Raw genomic sequence first — 18,415 nt, forward strand, 5'->3', positions numbered from 1 at the left:
ACATGTCCATCTGGTTGACCCAATCGTCGAACTTGTTCCGATCTCCATAGAAGTGGTCAGGCTTCGCTGGTTTGAAGCTTCTCGGTCTTGGGCCACTATCTTCGTCGTCGGAGTCATCTGGTGGAGTCGGTCTTGGAGGTTGGACTGGCTTGCTGCGGCTGGATCCTGCTTCGCTGGGGGCGGGATTCCCCCTGGAGCTTCCTGTGGTAGACATCCTTAAGGGCGTACAAAGCTGTTAGGTTATGAGCGGGATGCTGATGACCTAAGATCTCACTAAGCAGAAGCTTGAGCTCGATCGGGATTTGAGCTTGTCGGGTAGTCTAGAGGAAGGTAACGAAGTAGGAAGATTCACTTGATTCCAATCAGTGAGATAGAACAGTGAGTTGTACGCGATCACTATCTAGAGAGGCGATATTCATCGCTCGCTATATACAAAGGAGAATCCCATATGTTCCTCCGGGTCTGTTGTGTACGTGAGAGACCCGGTCCGCTGCTCTGTCGAGAGAGCGAGAGATCCGTTCCTTCATATGCAGGAGGATCTCTCAGGGTATGAGAGATCCTTCCTTGTCCCGTGACCGGGCGCAGCCGTGTGTCCACGAAAGATGACTGGGCAGGGGGAGTCGTGACGGTCAGAACCGTAACACCTAGCCTATAATATCGACTATCTTATATATTCGATTATCGTTTAAGTTATTCGGAACGCCGTTCGTTCCTTAGAGTATAAAGATAGGCCGGAAGTATCTTTTAAACGCCGACTACGAATAGCTATTATTTAAGTAAGAAAGTAGTAGTACTAGTATATTAGTAATAATACCTTAGAATTAGAAGATACGCGACGTAAAGATAATAATAGTTGGAACGGGACGAGAAAGATACGTTTCTATGCTAATTACTATACAGCGCATCGCGACTGCCCCACGCCAAGTGGCCCAACTATTTTTGCTAGCGTTCTACTTGCGTGTTACGGTCTGGCCCTCGCGGCCACCCGCTGGCCAGTAAGGAGAGAAACGAACACGGGAGGAGCCGTGCTCACTCGCCAAGGAGTGAGCAGAACGAGCAGAGTGAACGGAGTGATCACTCGGGTCACTGCGGTCGCAGTGATCAGGATGATCACATAGGTAACAAGGAACTATATAGACGACGCTCCCTACCGTAGGATAGGAGCCTCGTGCTCAACTCAATACAACTCTCTTGGGGTTATGTTACAAACCTTTCAGGACCTTCTCTGATATACCACGAGGACATTGCGAGGATCGACACTTCCTAGGCCACCCCCATATTAGATTAGGGTTAGGCTGCCAACGGACCGGCAGGACGTAACATTGCGACACTTCGCAAAGCGTCGCGGCGCATCAAAGATAATCCGCTTCCGGCATTGCATGTCATCGCATGAGCGTCTTAAAGACCACCGCAATAGCACATCATATTACAACAATCTCTGAACTTTCGCGCTCATGTCTATCTGCGAATGGGCGGTAGTGTCGTTGTTACTGTCTGCGAAGCATGCTGCTGGAAGCATGTTGTTCGCTGGGAGAGGCTGAAGGAGCTCACGATTCAACTCTTACCTTGCGCCACACCCGTGCTCTTGCGTGGTATGGAGTTCGCCTCGTCAGGATTCGAGGAGTGGATGCATCTCGCTAAAAGCCACCCTTGTTGGCCAAGAGTAAGCCGCAATGCTGTTCACGCGATCACAAAGGCTGAGAATGCTTCATCATCACGTTGTTTTACTTCTCGCCGACCTAGCATTCCTGTACGCTAAGGCGTCTAGTCTTGTTGCTGCTCAACGCTATCTCGGACCAGATTTTCCTGAAACTCATGATGGCCGATGATATTCCCGTGGTGATGGCTGGGATGATCGCTATACAGATGGCTGCACTGGACCTTGAACGTCAGGCTTTACGGCACGGAATGGGCCATGAGCAGCATCCTGCAAGCAATTCGGAAGACCGTCCAGGGTCTATGCAAAGTCCCGCTCTCCAAGAGGTAGGCCTCTACTCTATGGCGCCTGACTATAGTCTAGGAGACGACTATAACATGCAGCGAATAAAAGTTCTATCGTGGCAAGACTCCAAGCGAAGGTAAAGTGCACGATGTCGTCCAACTCTTCCATAAGATGGCCAATTAACGAACAGCGGGAGCAGCGCAAGAATTGTCTTGATACAATGTCCTAAATCGATGACTGCAAGAACTTTCGTGCACAAGCTGGGCGTGCATGAAGCTTTCTTCCGCGAACATTCTCCACCGTATCCAATGAGTGGTAGACCTCGTGATTCACCTGCGCATACTGCGTCCTGGTGGCATATTGCAGGCTCAATGCACCCCGGCCCACTTCTCAGACTCGCGCCCGACGAGGAGCCCGGTGTAACACATTGGATGCGTAAAGGAGACGCAGCAACCACATTCTCATTTATGCCTATTGCGTCAAATTCCGAACAGGTGACGCTGGACGATCAGCCGCCACCACAACTGCCCGGTACCGAATCGAGTACCTCTGACTTCTCTCGACAAGCCTTTCAAATGAAACGCTGTCGTCTACTCATACTCTCCGATGGTCTATTTATACCTGCTAAGGAACGACGGCCACGATTCTCGGCTATCATGCAGGCTCTTAGGGACTTTCTCATCGCCGTTCTTGAGTGTATCAAGGTCATCATTATGATCGTTTGCTTCATCCCCTTGTTCTCCTTCGGTTACATCGCCGGGAAGATCGACGAACGTAGACCAAGTCTCAAAAGATTCACCAAATATCGTCAGCAGCGGCAACTGCAGCCTGGAGAGACCTCATTCGACAATGTCACAAGCGCGAACCCAATGCTCAAAAACGCGCTAGGTACCAGGCAACTGAGTGCTTTTGCCTTCCTTTGGAACTGGCTGTCGATAGAAAAGCACCTGGAAGTGTTGGAAGTGATTCGAAACATCCATTGTCAACCTGAACTTGGTGAGCAGAGCAAGATCTCGTCGCAATGGGCTCTTTGTGCCCACCTGAACTATTTCGCGTGGGGTGAAGTAATCAAGGGACTTCGAGAAGAGTCGATCTGGCTCAGAGAAAACGCCATCGACCGACCCGATCAAGAGACCCTGGCTCGTTTGAACACCTGTCGCTCACTTCTGGCCAGGCTGAAGACGCAATTGAGCTTTGGCCGTGACGAGAATGAGGTAATGGGTCTGTTGTGGCTGGAAGCTCAAGTGAGCAGGTTGGAGGACTCGAAAGATGCGCAGCTCAGCGAGAATACTGTGCCTCGATCTAATGCGGCGGATTCAGGCCCTGCAGAGAGCACTACAGCGGCTTCCGTGAAGATCAACAGAAGAAACGAGGACCGTGTTGAGGCTCAAGACCCGGACGATGCACAAATGGATGGAGAACTCCCATCTCTCAGCAGACCGCACGACAATGACATCCTCACGACTTCTAATATCGATCAAAAGTATGAGGAACTTGCAAGAGAGATAGAAAGACTCGAGGGCGAAGTGCAAGAGACCTTTCAGCTCTTGGCAGTCAGCATTCAGATCAAGGATACTGGAGTGGCAAAAACACAAGCCAGAAGAGCGACAGCGTTGACTGTCGTGGCGACAATATACCTTCCCGCAACACTGGCAGTTGGTTCTTTCGGCATGAATGTGCAATATCTGGGCGGAGATCTGAGCATCAAGTGGCCAATCATTTTGTTTGCCGCGCTATTTGCTCCTTCCGCTATCATTTTGCTGATTTTGTTTTTGCGGGAGTAGACAACGGGAAAGGAAAAAATCGCGCGCGCCAGAGTGTAGGGCGTGTCGCGCGTTGTTCTCATGCACGAGCGTCGTGCCAGTGCTGTGATAGAGGAGTATCTTCCGACACATCAAGAACCTCAGGGCTGATCAGCTCGTCACAAGTGACGACCTCTACCAGCCCTGAAAATCGCGGCTCCGATGCCTCTGACTTTTCGCTCCTCCCGCCCTCCCGATTCTGCTTCTGCTCGGGTCTGCTTGTCAGGCTGTCTTCTGCAGGTGTATACCGTAAACCAGACCCGAGTGCAATGGCAATCTGACGCTTGGGTTTCGCGCCTTGTGACTGGATAGATCGATGCATATCTGGATCGTAGAGCTCCCCATGTGCCGGCCAGAAAAATTGGTATTGGCCATGACGAGATGACAACGCATTCAACCTCAGCTCGATAGCTTTTGTGACGACCTTTTGAATGTCACTCGTGAACTTCTCCTGCCAAGAACCGACATCGAAAGTCTTTCGGTTGGGGTCGAGGGCTCTGGACAGAACAACGAGCACATCAACACAAGGCGTTAAAGTCCCGACGATCCTAGAAGTGGTATGAGTAGTCATCTGCCCCAGTTGCTGCGTATATCGCATACTCCCGTTGGCATTGCGGAGCGTGCGTGCTAAGATAGCCATTGCAAGCTGTTTGCCTTCCAATTCATGTGCTGGGTCATTGGCCAGCCGGAACGCGTCCAGATGGTCTGGATGTGGAACGTCCGATGTTAGTCACATGTGCAATATATCAGAGTTGACAGAGACTGAATCGCATGCTTGCTCACCTTCTAATGGCTCCAGACCAGACTCACAGAACAGCGTCACAATCCATGCCTGTTGGCTCAGAACCTCGCGAAATATTGCGGCCGATACCAGCGCTGTCAAGATGTCGGCTACGCTGGGATATCGGCGTTGTCTGAATGTCTCGATGGTATGACCCCAGTTTGGCCACAGCACAAGTGATAAAGACTTTTGAGATCATCGTTGCAGTCGGAATCGTAGGTGAAGCGCTCCCTTGGACTTAGTCTGACTTGTTCCAGAAGCCTAGCAACTGACTCCCGAATCGCGGAGGCAAGCTCGGTCTGGTGGCGATCCAGACTCTCCACCGTAAGATAATGGCAGTTGGCGTCGGGCAGATTGGTAGCGGCCGTCGGTGAGGGGGTTTTTGAAACGACGTGCTTGTCTGGCCCTTTGGCTTCTGCCGGCATTGGTTGTGCATCTGGCAGCTCAGATGATAATTTGGGAACTCTTGTTCGTAGACCTATGCGTCCATTGCGTCCGACAGTCGATGTTGTCTCAGCGCCATCTCTGACGGAGGGCTCGGCCGCAGGACTTGGATGATCTGCTTGTCGCTTACGTTTGTACGGAACCATGAAAACACCTGGGCCTATCTGCCTCTGCGCGCGGATCACTTCTTCGCCCGCACCACTTTTGACATGAGCCTGTGAGTCGGGCTCGCTGCCGGACGCCTCATCATCCGTACAAGTTTCTAACAGAAGTTCTTCGACGTCATGGCTTCGCGATACACACTTCTTGTTCCCGTACAGCTCAAGTTCTTCATCATGTACATATCCCTCCCCCGATTGGATTATACGGGCCCAGTAAGCAGGGTGGAAGTGAGCACTGCCTGTGCTGAAAAGTAAGTCTGCTCGAGCATCACGAGAATACCCAGCAGTGTCGGAATGCGCTGCGAAATTGGCCAAGAGACGTTTGAGCAGGACTTTCGGATCAATGTCCAGTAAGCCTCCGTTCAGTGGCCGTGTCATTAGTCCATATTGCCGAATCAGCAGGGCAAATGCGCGTTGTCGGTTGTTGGAGTCGCGGTACTTGTAGTCGTCATGGAATTTGTCGTGCTTAGAAGCATCGATGTCGCGCACAGCATACAGCAGGCAGTGATGGCTGGGACCGTGAGATGTTTGAGATCCGGCTGTTGGCATTCTTGATCGAGCTCTCAGCGCTCCAGCGATGATACTGGTAACGAGGATGGTTCGTTGATTGACTGATTGCTTCGAGGACACAGACGAGTCCAATTCATGTGGTGCTGTTGATCAATAATGCATGGCATCGGAGGTGCTTTGAGTTGAGCTGCATATGCGGATTGTTGAAACATCGACCCTTGCCCTGTGCCTTTGAAAGCAGGGGTGGATTTTCGATGTATGCCAGCGATGCAGGTGGGTGGCACAAATTGCTAGACAATGGAGACGTGGAGTCGGCATCTTTCCTCTGATCTAATATAGGCAGTGGGCCGACGTGGGGCTGTGACAGGCTAGGAAGGTAGTCTCGGTTGTGAACGAGATGCAATCGCACGGCAGAAGCGCGGGAGTCTGTGCGGAGGAGAATGCAGGTACTTCCTTTTGGGGCAAGCAAGCAATTCGATGAGTCTCGCTTTGCTTAGAGTCTTGGAATGGGACACGAGATGCAGCATCCCACAAAGCAACGGGCCTTCCATGGACGAACATGAGATCCCCTCTAGTTAACTCGATAGCTATAAACTCCAGTCTTGTATACAATCTCACTACCCTCGTTGCCGTGTGAGCTGGCTATGCTTAGACCAGGGAAGTTCGTCGTAGCGACCAAGTAATTCTTCCTAGGCTCTGGATCGTATCGCGAATGCATGGAGGATATGTCCACGGCACAGCCATGATCAGCCCAGTGGAATGTGTGACTTATCCCTGGTTGTGTTATCAAGCTCACTTTGAGCTTCAAGGCGTCAACAAGAAAGCCCTCCAGCGAGCTGCTCAAAGACGATGACCACTTTCGGTCAGCAGACAAATCTCTTGTGTAGCCATTGATAGGTTCCGCAATCATGACCAGTCGGTGCAAAAATGGCTCAAGTGTGGACATCAGCTCCTGCCGTAAGACGGTCGCACGCTTCTTGACGGCAGTCCAGGTCACGTCCATCTTCAAAGCAGCCAAAACAAGCGTTCGAGAGTTTTCGCGAACGGCGTCATCTCCCAGTACCGACGACGAGATCAGTTTGCACAACAAAGCAGACAGGGTATCTGTGGAACGCCAGATTCATGTCGTCAATGCGTGTGTACATAGTAGTCTTGCTCAGGCTACACTCACCCAGTCGCTTCGGGAAGTCTAGGTGCCGCGTGAATTGGTATTCCGTGAGTAAATCCGCCTCAAAGATCGACCGCAGTGTGAAGGCTGAAACCAAGGCGCGAAGTTGATAGAAAGCCGTGAGCACATCAGCGCCTATCATCTTGTTGTTCGCTTCGTTGTAATCGTTGCCGAGGCAAAACCGCATCAAATCCTCCGTTGCTTCATGCAGGACACCGCAGCGAACGCCGTAAAGGCTGATCTTCAGATCGAGATTGTCGAAGAGCTCTACCAGTGTTCTCATCTGTTGACTCGCAAGACTTCCCATTTCCGTTTGAAAGTACTTGAGGTCGGCAAATTGCTGTGATGCGGCCATTTTGTGTCCAGTGCCTGAGTCGGCAGCACACGACATTGCAGAGCGAGCCGGCACGCTGTGCAGTTGTTGAGTCATTGATCGACCGTGTCCAGTCGTCAAGGCACAAACGTCATGTGAGCAAGTGTTGTCGAGCGCTTTGAACAAAAATGTGGAGGCCGGCACCTCAGGATCAGATTGCAGCCTGCGGTGGACTAGCTGGAAGTCGATGCCCGGGCAGATGTGGCCGTAGATTACCAACGTGGGTCAGCACCCGGCCTTCAAGCCGCCACGACATCGCATCCACCACAGCGAGTGGCCAAATGCGAGTCCGGGTCGCTGCCGGCGTGATAGCCACACCCATTGCAATCAGGACGTCCGCAGGAAGACGAGCATTGATCAGGGATCACATCAATCTGATGCTAGCGCAGGCAATGAAGACTCCTTGCAGCGGCAATTGCGGGGAGCACCTGTCGTTCCACGGCATCGTCGTATCGAGTGGCGACTCCCGCAGAGACGGAGCGGCGTGGGGCGATGGTGGAGGAGGGCGGAGGTGGTGCAAGCAAGAGTCCCCTGTGCCGTCCATGCAACGACGTCGTCTCGCTTCGGCTGCTGAACCGCCATCGCAGCTTATTGGGCCGAGCAGCCGCCGGGGTGGACCGTGCACTGGCACTGGGCACAGTCGATGCCTTGGCGCCGGCTGCTGAAAGCGATCCATCAACATTCTCATGTACCGTACATTACACGACCCACGAAGCGCTCGGAGAGGGCACCGTCGATCGGCGCAGACTTGCATGTGTTTCACTTGCGCCCGTCGTGACCAAGTCAACGAGCGCGGTCTGGCGCGTGGGTCCCTCCAGCCTGCCAAGATGGGCACTGTGTTGCTTTCGACGGTGTCGAGATCTCGGATAAGAACTGAAGACTGGGTACTGCAATCCCCCTCTCTGCCAATAGAAATACTCTTTGTTGAGGCGCCTTATCCTCCGCCGACTCTACATGTCAGCGATGCCACCAGTCAGCCAGAGCGGCGTGGTGCTCTTCTCCATCGACCTTGGCAGCTGCGACTTGAAATGCTGGGTGAAGTACGTTCCACCTGGCCACAAAGCTGAAAACACACCTGCATGCTGTGTGGAGTTGTTGCCGTACAGGAGAGAAATTCGACTGAGCCTCCTGCTCGTGGATGATGAGGATGGGAATAGGAAACTCCTTTGGGACGATGAGGTGACGATGCATTTGAGCAAACACCCAGAAGACCGTCATAGAGTGTTTGCAAATCTCAAACTTACACTCTCCCCGGAGCACCGGAGCCATCCTGCGGTCAAGCATATCCGGAAAGTCTTGGGGATTCCAGCAGGAGAAAGCGGGCTCGGCGAGATCGAGTACCTGCACGTGCTCATATTCGAAAAAGTGCGAGAATCATGGTATGAGTGGTGCTCCAATACCAGCAGAAACGGGATGGGTGAGTCGCCTGAATATTGGCGCACGGTCATGAAGGAAGCGAAGGTGACCATTCCTGCCATGTGGGATACAGAGGCACAAAGCGTGATGAGGAATGCAGCCGTTCGCGCCGGATTCGAGAACGTGCGACTCTATCTAGAGCCTCTTTGTGCAGCTGGAGGTGAGGTGTTCAGGCTTTTCCTGGATGGCAAGGTGAAGGTTAGTGCCCTCGAACACTGGCAATGCGGCGCGTCGCTGACACATCTCATAGGATGGGGAGCACGTGGTGATGATGGACATCGGGAACCTTACTGATGTAAGACTTGATCGGACTTCATGTTACACCGCTAATTGCTGAGCAGGACATGGCGATAACACGAGTGGACGCTCCGTCCGAGCCCGGAGGTCGTCCCCATGTCGTGCAAGTTGGAGAGGCTGCTGGTATGTGCCACCTACCATAACTCTATATTCACTAACCATCGTAGGTGCGTCTACTGGCTGCTTTTTGATTTACGAGTTCGCTTGGGAGTGGTTCGTCAATTCTGATCAGGTTCGCGAGCAGGGTGGTATCGAAGAGATTCTCCGCCGCTTGAACAAGCTTCCTGAAGCTGAGATGCGACGGCAATTCTCCGAGTGTGTTGAGGCACAGATCAGACGTCGCACACGACATTGTTCATTCTTGATCGCGGCCTTGAGCAAACCACGACCAGGCGATGGAACCGTTGCAGAAAAGACTTTCATATTTCCGGAGTAAGTCTTGCTTTCCAACTTATATGTGGCAGTACAACTAAGAATATACAGCAATATACTAGAACGGTGTATCAGAGAATGGGCTGCCCGAATTGTAACAAGACTGGACGAATTTCTCGACACAGAGCAATGTCGACACATTGGTGTAAGCTCTCCCTGCTACTGACGTGCGAATTTCGAACTCACTCCCGGGCATAGATCACTTGCGTTTACCTGACAGGCGGCGGGTCATTGAACAGTGTTCTACTTGAGACTCTCAAACAACATCTTCAATCCAGAGACATGGAAGTTCGTCGACCCGATTCGCAAGATGCAGCCCACGCGGTGGCAAGAGGTGGATCCGAGCAGTATCCCACCAACGAAGCTGACCAGATTCGAGAAGGATATTATTACATAATTCGAGACGAGCCCTTTGTTGCGACGCGACACAGCGACGTGAAAGTGAAATGGAAGTTTGATCCCGTGGCCAAGGTGCGAAAGGTGGACTCAACAACGACGCCCGACCTCATATACAAGTCAGCAGAGGATGGATGGTTTGTGCGCGACCGCTTGCAGCTAGCGTACCATCATTCGTCGCAGCCCACAGAGTACCCTCGCGTCCTGACGGTTTTCCCCGTCGATAAGAACTCCAAGGCTCAACTGAGATTCACAGTCTACTTCAGCGAGAGACCCCATCAAACTGGAAATGCCCTACGGATGAAGGACGGCAGGCTCAAGAAGGGATTCGAAAAGTTCCTCGTCCAGCGCGTGGATGTCGACGTGGACTGGGCGCAATATCGCTTCAACGGGTACTCAGACGCTGGGACTAAATGGGACCTTCTGGACTGCTTCGTGTCAATGTCTGGCTCGGCACAGAACCTTCGTCTGTGTGTCCAAGTCCTTGAACCTCAGCAGGCGTTCGAGTTCGATTGGAAAAGCAAGTACTGGGTGCCTGATCCTGACATCAACTATAAAGTGATTACAACTATTCGCCCTGAGATCTGGGCACCGTATCGTAGCCATGTGATATCGCCTGAATCCCGGGCGCCAGCATTGTCCGCGAAGAGAACCTCGGAAACCAGCAAGACGATCGATGGCTCTGGTACCAAACGTAAACGCCGGAAGAGCCCCAAAATCGGTCCAGGCTCGATTGTCACGCGAAGTCGCAGTGGTCGCAACAGCTCCGATGTGGCTCGAGGCTCTCTTGACATACTGCCTCAGGACAAGGGCAAGCAAAGAGCGCAACACGAGTCGGCAATGCCTCGAGCAATAGACGAGTCGGAAGCTGGAGCCTCTGATAGCATTCTTATTCTGCCTTGTCCCGACGACTATGACGGAGAGCCCAGCGTTGGCAATCGCAGCTCGTTTGTAGACCTTCCGAGTGTCGGTCAAGCACAGGACGAGTCGGACGATGAATATGTCCCCGAAGATATCCCTCCCATCATTGAAGATGGAGCGACGTTCATTGACGGCAAACGCAACAGTCTTTGGCCCCTACCCGTTTCGAGCTCCACGCCGACCACGAGCACGTCTTTGCACAACAACGGTCTGCTTGATGGGGCCAGGTGTCGTTACTCGATGCCTTCGTCATTTTCAGCCATTACCTCTGAGCACGCATCTTCAGCCCTCCAGCCTGCCAAAAAATTCAACCTCCGATCCACACCGAAGAGTGCTCTTGTCTCCGAGGAAGACAGGCTTTGCACACGTAATCTTGTAACAACTTTGTGGAAGACTGTCTGCGAATGATGAATGAGCATGTTTTCAGGTTCTCGAGGCACGAGGATGTACCATGAGCCGTCAGCGTCAATATCAACATGTAGTGATATCTATTCGACACGGCCGGAGCGGGGCTAGTTTTCACTGGCAGACTCAGCCTTCGACCATACTCGTGACGATGTTCACCATGAGCGGGAGCAGATTCTAACGCTCTCCGTTACTTCGCGCTTTGCAGAGGACGATCGTGCACGGCCGAACGCGGGTCCTTGGATCGAGATTTCGATAGAGCCCTATCAATGATCATAATACATATTGTGTGTTACTCGGAGGTGCGTATGGAGAAGCTCGTTTGGACAAGGAGTGGTCTGAAGCTGATTCGGGGCACATCGCTCAAAGCTCGATGAATTGTCGCACGAATGTGGGCACAGGTATGCCTCGGAAGTCATTTGTCCATGCATGCGATATACAGATCACAAGATCAATGGCATCATTGCGCGACCGTTGACTCTGCGTCGAGAGTTGTTGATGTGATAAGTCACATCTAGGCAGTCCCAGCCTTCCCAGCATAGCCGAGTGGACTATAGTAGTCTTGGCGTGCATTAGCGTCAGACCGACCCATAGAACAGCAGGCCCATCCATAGTTACACAAATGCTCAGTCGCAAAATCATCACTAGTCTGCGCTTCCTCGCAGCCATTGGCTCCTCATCAGTAGTGTACGTTACAGTGTACGACAGTCTAGATGCAAAGCATTGACCGCTCTGAAAACGGGGTGGCGCACGCGATAAGTGGGTGGACGTAATCGTGACAGTACCTATCTCACTCAGTGCCCAGTCATTAGCAAAGAGATCCTTGTTAGTCTTATAGCAAGTGGATCGCCCTTTCACGACGTGCATAATTCAGACCCCCATGCTAGTTACCAAAATCCTTCATCACCGCGTGGGCAAAGCTGTGAACCTTGGGGTACACTTGCAACACCCGAGAGCTTATTTGTTAGCCGCTCAGCAAGTATGGAGTGTCTCGAAGCAGAGTCAAATGCATTGGTCGGTGCGTTTCTGGAGGACAGAAAACCCGAGTGAGAATTTGGAAGCACTGCAAAACTTCATGATGGCCACGACTTCTTTCGATCCAAACCGTGTACGACTTGAAGGTATGAGCTTTGCCAGACAACTCAGTGGATCACGAAACATTGCCGAATGTCTAGCAGATCCTCCAATCTCTCGTCGAGACGTGCGCGAAGAGCCAAAGTCACAAGACAGAGGATGCCACAAGCGAGATGCCTGCTGCGTGTGCGTCGTCGAGCGCCTGTACAATACCAGCCGTTCGAGATGGTTTGAATGACATGTTGATGATTGAGCCTTTAAAGCCTGTTTGCGTCTTTCTAACGTTGTGCAAGTTTATGACTTTCGTCATTGCCTGGGCGAAGCGTACTGAATTGGGCTTGCCATTTCTCTGAATTTCACGGAGTACAGGTTCGCAGATTTAGCTATCTGTTATGTGGTCAGTGACTGCTAGCCTAGACCATGAAATTCAGCGTCTTACCCCATAGTCTTTGCTGGCTATCAGGCTTGCCACTTTGGTGCCGTGCCCAGCTAGATCCTTGAAGTGCTCGTCGGACTCATTGACCTCGTCTACTACGCGAGTGCCGAACTGGGTCTGGTCGTGTTCGATACCGGTATCGAAGACGTATATGTCGACTTCCGCGCCGGCGCTATCGTCGTACTCATATGCTGCAGGTTGGAATGGAATATGTTTCGACGTAGAGCATAAGTTGGTGAGAGCCCATTCTGGTGGATTTGCTTGCAGGCCACGGGAAGCTACAGATCGGAGGCTCCCGGGTGAAGGACATTCGTACGTGTCATTGTCATCGGTGTCTGTGTCCTCATCCAGGGTTGAGAGAGCGTTCGGTAAAGATAGTCCAACGGAGAGGCCGATGAAGAGCAAGCAATTGACCAGAAGGAGAGGTCGTACCATGTTGCTCGAGTGTGGCAATGTCTGACAACGTAAAGGATGAGAGTACGTGAGACGGTTATGGTGGTAGGAAGAGTGTGCTTCTATAGTTGCAAGATGCAGGCCGATACGAAAGTATGTGTGTATGGAGGTTGTGATGTGATGCTAGATGTTCACCTCTTTTATATGTCTGAGAATAGCATGACCTTGAAGCATATGAACTCTCTCTAGACTGTTGTTGGTGGCTTGTGGTTTCAAAATAGGTACTTTGCAGATCTGTGTGCGCTAGTCATTTTGCAGTAGTGTTGCATAAACGCTCAAAACACCTGTGCGGCACAAGCTGGCAATGCGTCTATGAGAATAGAAATTTTCAAATCAATAGGCTCTCGATAGTCTGACTAGATGCTCGATGTGCGGCAAGGAGCGTCAATTAGTTCCTCACTGTTGCTATTGACTGGCCACGAACAACGCCGATAGAAGCATTTTATCGACTGATCTCTGTTTCATGATATCGGCGTTCGTATACGAATGACTTTGAGCTCTACACGGAGGTCAATCTGCATGAGTAGTTGCAGGAGAAGGCAGACGCGCGATACATGCATCTCCAAACAGTCCTTCGTGCCAACAATCTTGGTTTGGCTAAAAGCGTTTCGCTTTTCGATCGAATGTGAGACTCGAAAGCGAAATTGAAAGGTCCGGCATTGCATAGTGCCTTTTTCTCTGACTCTGCCGCGTGCATGTGACCACCCTGTACGTCTCATATTGACATCACTGCATGCAAAAAAACTTTCAAACATCGTCGTTACGATGCTAAGACCTAGCCACAGTTCGGCCAAATGTATAGAGTGTTGAAACTGATATATAGCAATCTAACTCAGATCATTCGTCCCAGTGCATTACCATGTGATGAATTGAAGTACAATCGACAGGATGACTTTGATGCTGTCATTTCCGTGCCCATGTAGCGACGTCTACCGAGGGTCTATCGTGGGAAAGGTATATCTGAGACTCACAGATCAATCTTGTATGTCGGAGCCACGTCTGACATCGATTGTTCCCACTTCCAGAAAGGTTGTCTTTTCGCGAACACCGCAGCTCCCATGGCGCCCGCAAACACGGGATCTATGTTGTCACTGACCCATTGTGGCTGCTCATCTTCCCCCAAAAAAGCTCGAAGTACCTCCGCAATTACCTGGCGCAAATGCGTGTCGTTGCTGCGATCGCCGTAGACAATGACTTTGGTAGGCTTCCAGATGTTCTTGAGCAAAGGCATACTCAGGATTCTGCGAACTTGCTCCCAATAAAAAGCCTCATCAGGATTGCGGTCCCGCATACTCTCTCCAAGTTGATGATCCGTGTATGGGTAGGGTGTAATTTCATATGCAAGGGCCGTTGGCGAAGTCTCGATGACCTCAAGAGCATCAGAATAATAGCCAACCAAGTAGTATGTCTCCTTAGATCGCTCAGCTCGTCCTGGTGGCCCGAGGCAATGATTTTTCGAAACATTGTATGGGTGGCACAATCCTAGGTCGTGTGCGGCCATGATGGAGTTCTCAGGATACAACAGAGGCTCGCCGAAGAACGAAGAGAAGACACTCGGGAGGTATTCCAGTCCTACGACAGAGAAGGATTCTCGGACGAGATCTGATATTGGCCTGCCACCACGAGAGCCATCCTCTCGACTCGGCATGCTGACAGTGGCTGCGAGGATACGATGTCCAAGACGATCCTCGCTGGCTTTTACAAGAGCGCGTATCATGTCGACCATCGTTGTGCTAGCCGACGTTGCAGTGCTCCCAGGTTTGCCGAGGTGCGAATTGGGGTCGAAACAGATCCTGGTCATGAGTGCTCTCCAAGCATCATCTCCATTAACTCGCGCGAGTGCTATGTTTGAGCCATTCGGATGGGATATGGCAGAAGTCCTCAAGCGTGTAAGCTGTTTGGCTATGTGAGAGTGACTTGTACTCACGCGTATGCTGGTGCGAAATCGAATCCTATGCCGAGCTGCTGCGACTGGTGCTGATGACTGAGCGTAAATAAGCTGAGCAAGCTCAACAGTAGATGCATTGTGTGGGTGGTCTTGATAAATGTGTTCAAATGGCGTCGAACGGTTCGATGTCAAGTTGCAAGTCGTTTGAGAGTTGTCAACGACAAATACGTTCATCGAGAAATATCTCTCGAGACTTGCTGTAGCCGCTGCACCCATCCAAGTTAGAGTTGTCGTCCTCGCCACGAAGCTTTGTTGTAAGGATCAAGGCGGCCCCAAAGCCAATAGTTGAGCGCTCACGGTGTGCTGTTGATCCGAAACCGAGAACCTTATTCTGAGTGAAAGCAGTAGCTAACCAGGACCAGGATGCTTCATCTGCACCGTGCCTCATCCTCCATAAAGCCTGAGAACGACACAAGATTCTTCCCAATCTGTGTTTTTGTCATGTCCACCACCTATGAATTGCATAGCACTTGGTTCTAATACCGGATTCCCTGTACGCTTGACCCCTTTTGCCGGAACCATGTTGCTTCCACGCCCAGCCATTAGCCTCATATGCGTTCTGGCGGCGTAGAACTGCTATAATGGTACCAACAGTGCCGCAGAGCTCGCAATGCAGGGCGACTGTCTCAAAGGTATTCGAGAGGCACGGCTGGCGGCTACTATTTTCAGTGCTGCCGGAGGAAGATGAGCTGCCGCCAAGCGTGTCCTCTCACTGTTCAGTATATCATGATATAAATCCGACAGGGTGCACCATTGCTGCTCAGAAGCACCGACATATCCTTTAAACATATTCGACGCGAGCAACATGTACCGAAAATCTTGGTTCCTACCACCCCTTGCCCAAAAAACCTGGCTTCTGGCATTTTTGTCGATCAGATGTGCTACCAGCCTGCCAACGAAGTATCTCGCCGATTATTTGGAGAGACGATCAGATTTGGAACGATTGGGGACTCTTGGGCAGTATGTACTGTCCACATAGCTGCTTAGGAACATCTTTGTGCTGACTTCGATGCAGAGTGGGGTGTCTTATGGTGTTCTAGGATCCACCAACTAGGATGACAACAAGTCTGGGTGTATGAGAGTGAATCATGCATACGGACTCCAGCTGAGAGACGACTTGCCATTTGTAAAGAAACCAGACTTGACGTTCGCGGCATGTTCAGGAGCAAAATTGTTTGACATGGCCAAAGGCCAGCAGCAGTTCGATCAGCTCCCGGAAGACGTCCATTTCGTCACCATGCAAGCCGGCGGTAACGATGCTCTGTTCTACGGCATGGCTCGAGATTGCATCTTTCACAACGAGCATGGCAGAGCATATGGCGGCTACTATCTTGATCCGACAGGAGAATGCGCCAAGTCTATCGGAAACGTCCGTCAACTTCTGGACGCGGCTCCCGAGGAACAGGGCATTTGGAAGTACATGGATGACACTATCAAGGACATCTTCAGAGATCCGCGGACGTCCAAGAATGATTTCAAGCTGTATGTGCTTGGGTACGCGCATTTGTTCAACATAGATGCACCTGACTCAGACTGGTGTAACGATAAAACATTCAGTGTCTCTGCTTCCGACTTTGCAAACGGGCGACGTCCACCGCTCAGCAGTGGATTGCGGACCGCCATCAACGACCTGACAACGAGGTTCAATGACCGGACGCCGGATGTTATCAAAAATATGAGAAGCAACAAGGTCCAGTATGTTTCGACAACCGAGCGCTTCAACGGCCACCGCTTCTGTGAGAAAGATCACAACATGTATGACCAATACTTTGGCTCCAATGTTTGGTTGTGGAATGTAAGTCCGGATGGCCTGTTCCCGTCGAGTGTCAAAGATCAAGCCGAAGCCAACAAGGATTGGGCCGATGTGTACAACGCAACTGGATTTGTCTTCATGCCAAACATGGAGGCGTGGGATTGGACTGATATGCTGAATATGGAAAAGGGACCAGAAGCGAAGAGTCCCCAACAGGGCTGGTCGCCAGGTGTCGTTCTACGCCCTCTTCATCCTAAGCTGGCAAGAGTGTTGAGCGAAATAGAGAGAGAACATTGACCCATGCGGTTGACAGCTAGGTTCACAAAGAATGCACAGTTTTGGTGAAGGGAGCCGCGTCGGGTCGGCCGAACCTTTCGCCGAAGAGGACAGTAAAATCTCAGCCGATTTGTCGCGTTCTCCTGCAAGTTGCACTTCGCCGTCAAGCAAGAATGAATGTGACGCCTCAGGACCTGTCTGCTCTGCCTGACGAGCGATGTCGTGCCGGCACGACAAGACTCGGATGTTTTCAGAAATCTGGTGGCTGCTGGCGCTGTAGTCGCGAAGCGCGTCCCAGACAGACATACCTTCCTTATACTGAGAATTTGACACGAGTCTGAGCCCTCTTCACTTTCTGCATAAACGGCATCAAAGACACTGACTCTCTTGGGAAATGCCTACCCACGATACTGAAAGATGGACACGGCCGCTCTTCATCAGACCAAGCAAAAGGCCAATACGAATCTATAGAGTACCAAGTCACCTGCCGTGGAGCATCCCTTGGATCATCACATATACTTCTGGCCGCTGAGCAAGATCAATATCCTGTTCTTGAGCTGGGCAAGGCAACACCTTGTCGTCTCTAGTCGTCAAGCCTGCGATTCAGACCTCAAGCCTGAGCTCTTGTTCCTTCTGGCAAAGCTCTACTTCGAACTTCACGGCAAAGATCCCGGCAGCTCATTACACATGTGAAGTTAGGGTTCTGGTCGGCTTTTTGTTCTGACTGAATTCGCTCTTTGTAGCATCGAAATCGCAAGTGCGGGTACTAACAATCCAATGACAGGTCGACAGCGAGACAACGAGAGGCTGGGAGACCATGTGTTCTGTGCGACAGGACAGGCTTTCTCAAGACACATGTTGTTTTCTTCGCCAATGACTGTTTGAGCAAAAAGCAGCCGCCGTCTGAGTAGACAACCCTCTCTTTTAGGCTGCATGAGAAGGCCAGTTCAGGGTGAGGATGGTTCAGCAAAAGCCGAGTAACGCTAAGCTGCTGCGAGCTGACAGTTCTCAGGTGCTAAATGGATTTCCTGAGCTTGAAGCAGAGGAGGCTTAAGACTTGATGGCATAATCAACTGAATGCCAGTTGTGCCATGTCGGGACGAAGGCATGCACCAAGCCAAGCATAATATGATCTGAAGCATGGGGTCCATGGACCGAGTCCTTGGGTCGACAGGAAGACAATGCATCGGACTGGATCTGAACTATCGTGCCCAAGTCACTGCGCTTCGCAGAGAACGCCGTAGGAAGGGATGGATGCTCTTGCTTGGCGTTCGCCGCCCTATGCAAGGGGCCACAGACATCGCCTTCTTGTATCTCAGCCGCCTTAGCACCGATGCTGCGACTGTGTCACAGAAGTTTTCCACCATATACAAGCAAGTCCAAGAAAATGCACAAGTCTCGGAACAACACATCCTGGCGGGGTAGTT

The 18,415-nt window shown here is 51.5% G+C and overlaps 7 protein-coding genes across 8 annotated transcripts; 3 read left to right on the plus strand and 4 right to left on the minus strand.

Moving 5' to 3' along the window:
* Window positions 1–1,815: 1,815 nt before the first annotated feature.
* On the plus strand, window positions 1,816–3,726 carry CKM354_001030900 (uncharacterized protein; the record flags this gene model as incomplete). The annotated part of the gene is made up of 2 exons (XM_044805762.1): window positions 1,816–2,078; window positions 2,142–3,726. The coding sequence occupies 2 exons, from the start codon at window positions 1,816–1,818 to the stop codon at window positions 3,724–3,726; spliced, it is 1,848 nt and encodes a 615-aa protein (XP_044661697.1).
* Window positions 3,727–3,784: 58 nt separating this feature from the next.
* CKM354_001031000 (uncharacterized protein) lies at window positions 3,785–5,679 on the minus strand (the record flags this gene model as incomplete). The annotated part of the gene is made up of 3 exons (XM_044805763.1): window positions 3,785–4,449; window positions 4,528–4,640; window positions 4,799–5,679. 3 exons carry the CDS (start codon window positions 5,677–5,679, stop codon window positions 3,785–3,787), a joined length of 1,659 nt encoding a protein of 552 aa, XP_044661698.1.
* Window positions 5,680–6,211: 532 nt separating this feature from the next.
* On the minus strand, window positions 6,212–7,163 carry CKM354_001031100 (uncharacterized protein; the record flags this gene model as incomplete). Its single annotated transcript, XM_044805764.1, has 2 exons — window positions 6,212–6,744; window positions 6,812–7,163. The coding sequence occupies 2 exons, from the start codon at window positions 7,161–7,163 to the stop codon at window positions 6,212–6,214; spliced, it is 885 nt and encodes a 294-aa protein (XP_044661699.1).
* Window positions 7,164–8,144: 981 nt separating this feature from the next.
* CKM354_001031200 (uncharacterized protein) lies at window positions 8,145–11,051 on the plus strand (the record flags this gene model as incomplete). Its single annotated transcript, XM_044805765.1, has 6 exons — window positions 8,145–8,795; window positions 8,848–8,892; window positions 8,939–9,017; window positions 9,062–9,326; window positions 9,378–9,471; window positions 9,525–11,051. The coding sequence occupies 6 exons, from the start codon at window positions 8,145–8,147 to the stop codon at window positions 11,049–11,051; spliced, it is 2,661 nt and encodes an 886-aa protein (XP_044661700.1).
* A 1,377-nt stretch (window positions 11,052–12,428) lies between these two features.
* CKM354_001031300 (uncharacterized protein) lies at window positions 12,429–12,993 on the minus strand (the record flags this gene model as incomplete). Its single annotated transcript, XM_044805766.1, has 2 exons — window positions 12,429–12,509; window positions 12,562–12,993. The coding sequence occupies 2 exons, from the start codon at window positions 12,991–12,993 to the stop codon at window positions 12,429–12,431; spliced, it is 513 nt and encodes a 170-aa protein (XP_044661701.1).
* A 985-nt stretch (window positions 12,994–13,978) lies between these two features.
* CKM354_001031400 (uncharacterized protein) lies at window positions 13,979–15,036 on the minus strand (the record flags this gene model as incomplete). Its single annotated transcript, XM_044805767.1, has 2 exons — window positions 13,979–14,891; window positions 14,939–15,036. 2 exons carry the CDS (start codon window positions 15,034–15,036, stop codon window positions 13,979–13,981), a joined length of 1,011 nt encoding a protein of 336 aa, XP_044661702.1.
* Window positions 15,037–16,034: 998 nt separating this feature from the next.
* On the plus strand, window positions 16,035–17,009 carry CKM354_001031500 (uncharacterized protein; the record flags this gene model as incomplete). Of its 2 annotated transcripts, none has more annotated exons than XM_044805768.1 (1): window positions 16,035–17,009. In XM_044805768.1, one exon carries the CDS (start codon window positions 16,035–16,037, stop codon window positions 17,007–17,009), a length of 975 nt encoding a protein of 324 aa, XP_044661703.1. The 2 variants fall into 2 exon arrangements, with proteins under 2 accessions (XP_044661703.1, XP_044661704.1); XM_044805769.1 differs by having other exon boundaries at window positions 16,140–17,009.
* Window positions 17,010–18,415: the final 1,406 nt, after the last annotated feature.

The sequence above is a fragment of the Cercospora kikuchii genome (genome assembly GCF_019650295.1).
Source record: "Cercospora kikuchii DNA, contig_00007, whole genome shotgun sequence".
Classification (NCBI taxonomy): domain Eukaryota; kingdom Fungi; phylum Ascomycota; class Dothideomycetes; order Mycosphaerellales; family Mycosphaerellaceae; genus Cercospora; species Cercospora kikuchii.